This window comes from Magnolia sinica, chromosome 11, assembly GCF_029962835.1.
Source record: "Magnolia sinica isolate HGM2019 chromosome 11, MsV1, whole genome shotgun sequence".
NCBI classification, from domain to species: domain Eukaryota; kingdom Viridiplantae; phylum Streptophyta; class Magnoliopsida; order Magnoliales; family Magnoliaceae; genus Magnolia; species Magnolia sinica.
Genome location: NC_080583.1, coordinates 48,950,871 through 48,953,762, shown reverse-complemented (window position 1 = coordinate 48,953,762; position 2,892 = coordinate 48,950,871). Strand labels below are relative to the sequence as shown.

General features: G+C 43.5%; 1 protein-coding gene across 1 annotated transcript; it reads right to left on the bottom strand.

Annotated features, from left to right (window-relative positions):
* Positions 1-1,743: 1,743 nt before the first annotated feature.
* Positions 1,744-2,399, bottom strand: LOC131218101 (uncharacterized protein At2g29880-like). Its single transcript, XM_058212782.1, has 2 exons — positions 2,106-2,399; positions 1,744-2,013 (listed from the first exon to the last, which is right to left on the bottom strand). Exons 1-2 carry the CDS (start codon positions 2,397-2,399, stop codon positions 1,744-1,746), a joined length of 564 nt encoding a protein of 187 aa, XP_058068765.1.
* Positions 2,400-2,892: the final 493 nt, after the last annotated feature.

Below are 2,892 nucleotides of genomic sequence, written 5' to 3'. Positions count from 1 at the left end.
ATGATTCAGGAGTGGAGGATGCTCGAGGATATAGCAGGGTATGACTTCGAGTTTAGTCTACAATTTTCTATTGTTCACCTATCGAGCATGTCGATTCAACCCTCTCTTGTCGCAAGGGTGATCGAGGCTCAGCAGACAAACGAATCGTTACAAGATTACCAAGTAAAGGTAGCATCTGAGAGTCAGACAGATTGGCCATTGCATATGCCAAAGTGTACATGGTTCATGGGACTCCCTGATAGGCAGAGTTATCCCACAATCACTTTACATTTATGTGATTATGATTACCGTACGCCCTAGCGACATCAGGGCTGTGGTCTCCACAGGCACATCGTGAATGGCAGGATCGGACACCATAAATATTGTTACTAGTATCGGGGCGCCATAGATGTCCCTGGGTGAAAATCCCTAAACCTGATGGTACCAGAGGATGACTCCAATGTCAAGACCAAGTGGATACATGAGCGCACGAGGGCCGAATACCAGGAGGCTGCGTCTACTACTGTGTCGTGGTTGGTTAGAAACGGGTGTGGCCTTACCCACCCAAGTGTAAGGGGCATTGCTAGGCTAAGTTTAACCTGCTCGTGATGTGTCTGCTATCGACGTGCCGGATAGGTATTGGCAAACCATTGGCCAGATGGATAGTGAAGTTTCTTATGCTCACTTGGGCTGCGCGCCTAGGAAAGGGCAGTGCCATTTGGAGTGTACTAAACTCCGGTGATTATCCAGAATGAGAACTATACTGATACTTAATGCTCTAGTGATGAGCTGCATTGATATGCGGATTTGGATGAGGGTTGGCATGCTTAAGTTGCATCTCGCATCGCATGGTCTTGGTATGGCCGATAGCATTCATATCTTGCACCGCATAGCCTTGGTACGACTGATTGCATTCATGTACTCATCAGCATGATTCTGCATTACTCTAATATTGTATTCTGAGCACGCTCATATTGCGCACACACTTGCACCTCCCTCTAAGTTTTCTATAAGCTTATGCACGATTGATGCATGCAGGTGATGTCAGGACACAGCCGTAGCTTCGCCGCAGTAGGAGCGTGCAGTGGAGCTTCAGGAGTTTTCATTATTATCTTTATCTTGTATTTCCCTTCATATGCATTGTACTCAAAGTTTTTTATCATAGTGAATTTTGTGATGGTGTTCTTGTGGTTATTATTCATGGGTTATGTTTATGGTTAGCTTATTATGAATCAAAATCATGTTTGAAATCCTCATTATAGAATCCCAGGATCGGAACCTGGTGTATGGGAGCTAGGAGCTGAGAATGGGATACTATGGAAGCTGTCAGCACCGGATTCGGTGATCGAAAATTTTGTGAGCTCGGTTTCCGAGTTTGGAGCGTGACAACATGTATCACAGCTGGCCCACTTTCATTCCGGGCCAGTGCAATTGAGGATAAGTTTTTGTATCCACTCCTTTCTCATTTCTCCTTTCATGTCCCATCTTCATGAAAAATACTGCACTGACTAAGTCGGTCTGCAAAACTCTTGCAGCCCAGATCTGGTCCTCGTGGCTTAGACCTTCCACCTCCTCGAGAATCCCAAGAAACTGCTGCACACATGTCATACTCTTACCCTGCGCCAAAATGATTATCAAGGGCTACACAGCTTCCGCTACTTCCCCCCATCCTGTCACCTATCTGATCGCTCAGCTTACCCTTCCTTTGATGGCTCATCTCACTCGTAGATGAGCGACTGTGTCAGGATCATGATGTCGTATCCATCAGGCTTTTGTTGCCCGATGTGTAGATCCCTTCCCACAGCGAATGAGAGGAGCACACCCATGATCGTCCTCATCATCGGATGAGAGACGTACAGTCTCAGAACCATCACCAGAATTAATTTCACTACGTCCGTGGCGCTTACCAGAAATGGGGGATGGATAAGCCATACTTGCAAAGGAACCTTGTGCACACTCGTTACCGAAGATAAACGCCAAATCGTCGTATCTTTCAATATACTTTCTGCGCACTCTTTTAGCGTAAGGATGTGACTGTATACAAGTAGACAATATATTTACCAAAAAATCTAATGAACAAGAAAATAGATACGTAAAACTGAGTAACAAATCTTACCCAAACTTACTGCGATATAGCCTTCCCAGACATCGTCAGTAGCCACAACCATCTTCTCGTTTGCATCCCAACCAAAACCAGAGGCATTAAGCATGTCCTTGATTGCCCAGTAGAGTCTCTTCAATGTCCGTAGACGATTTGATATATGACGATTTTCCAGCAATATTTCACATTTGTCATGGATTTCCTTGATCGTTGCTTTGTATGCTTCTAGTTTAAATCCGATATCACTCTTAAGACCAAGATTTACTTGCTCAACTAAGGCATCGACCAAGGCATTATCCATTGTATCAGACCACTGCATCCTAGTATTGTTTCTACAGCCGACTAACCTTCTTTTCGAGTTAGATAAAGTCTTCGATGAAGGGTCTTTGCACAAGGGCGTCGCTTTTTTTTTGTGTGTTGCAAGCAATTCTGTGGGTGAACCTGGACTCCGGTATGACGAACCACCCCTCTTTACAGGAGACGATTCCTTTTGTTTTTTCTTAAATCCTTCATTGTGCTCCTCAAGAAATTCATATCACCTACACCACATTAACTATTAATAGAAACATGATAACAAACTCCAAATGATGCACCAATTCAATCATTCATAACAACAGTCTACATTTATATGATATTAATAATAATAGTCTCCAAAACATAGTTAAAATTTGTTAAAATATTCCTACTTTAAACTAAGCAGATCAGTATATAAACCAAAAAATCTAAATACGTTGTCTTGTGCGTGGAAGACCGTCATTCTACATTCTCTCAGCAATCTTGTCTCTCTTCCTTGCCCACTCATCCCTTGTGCA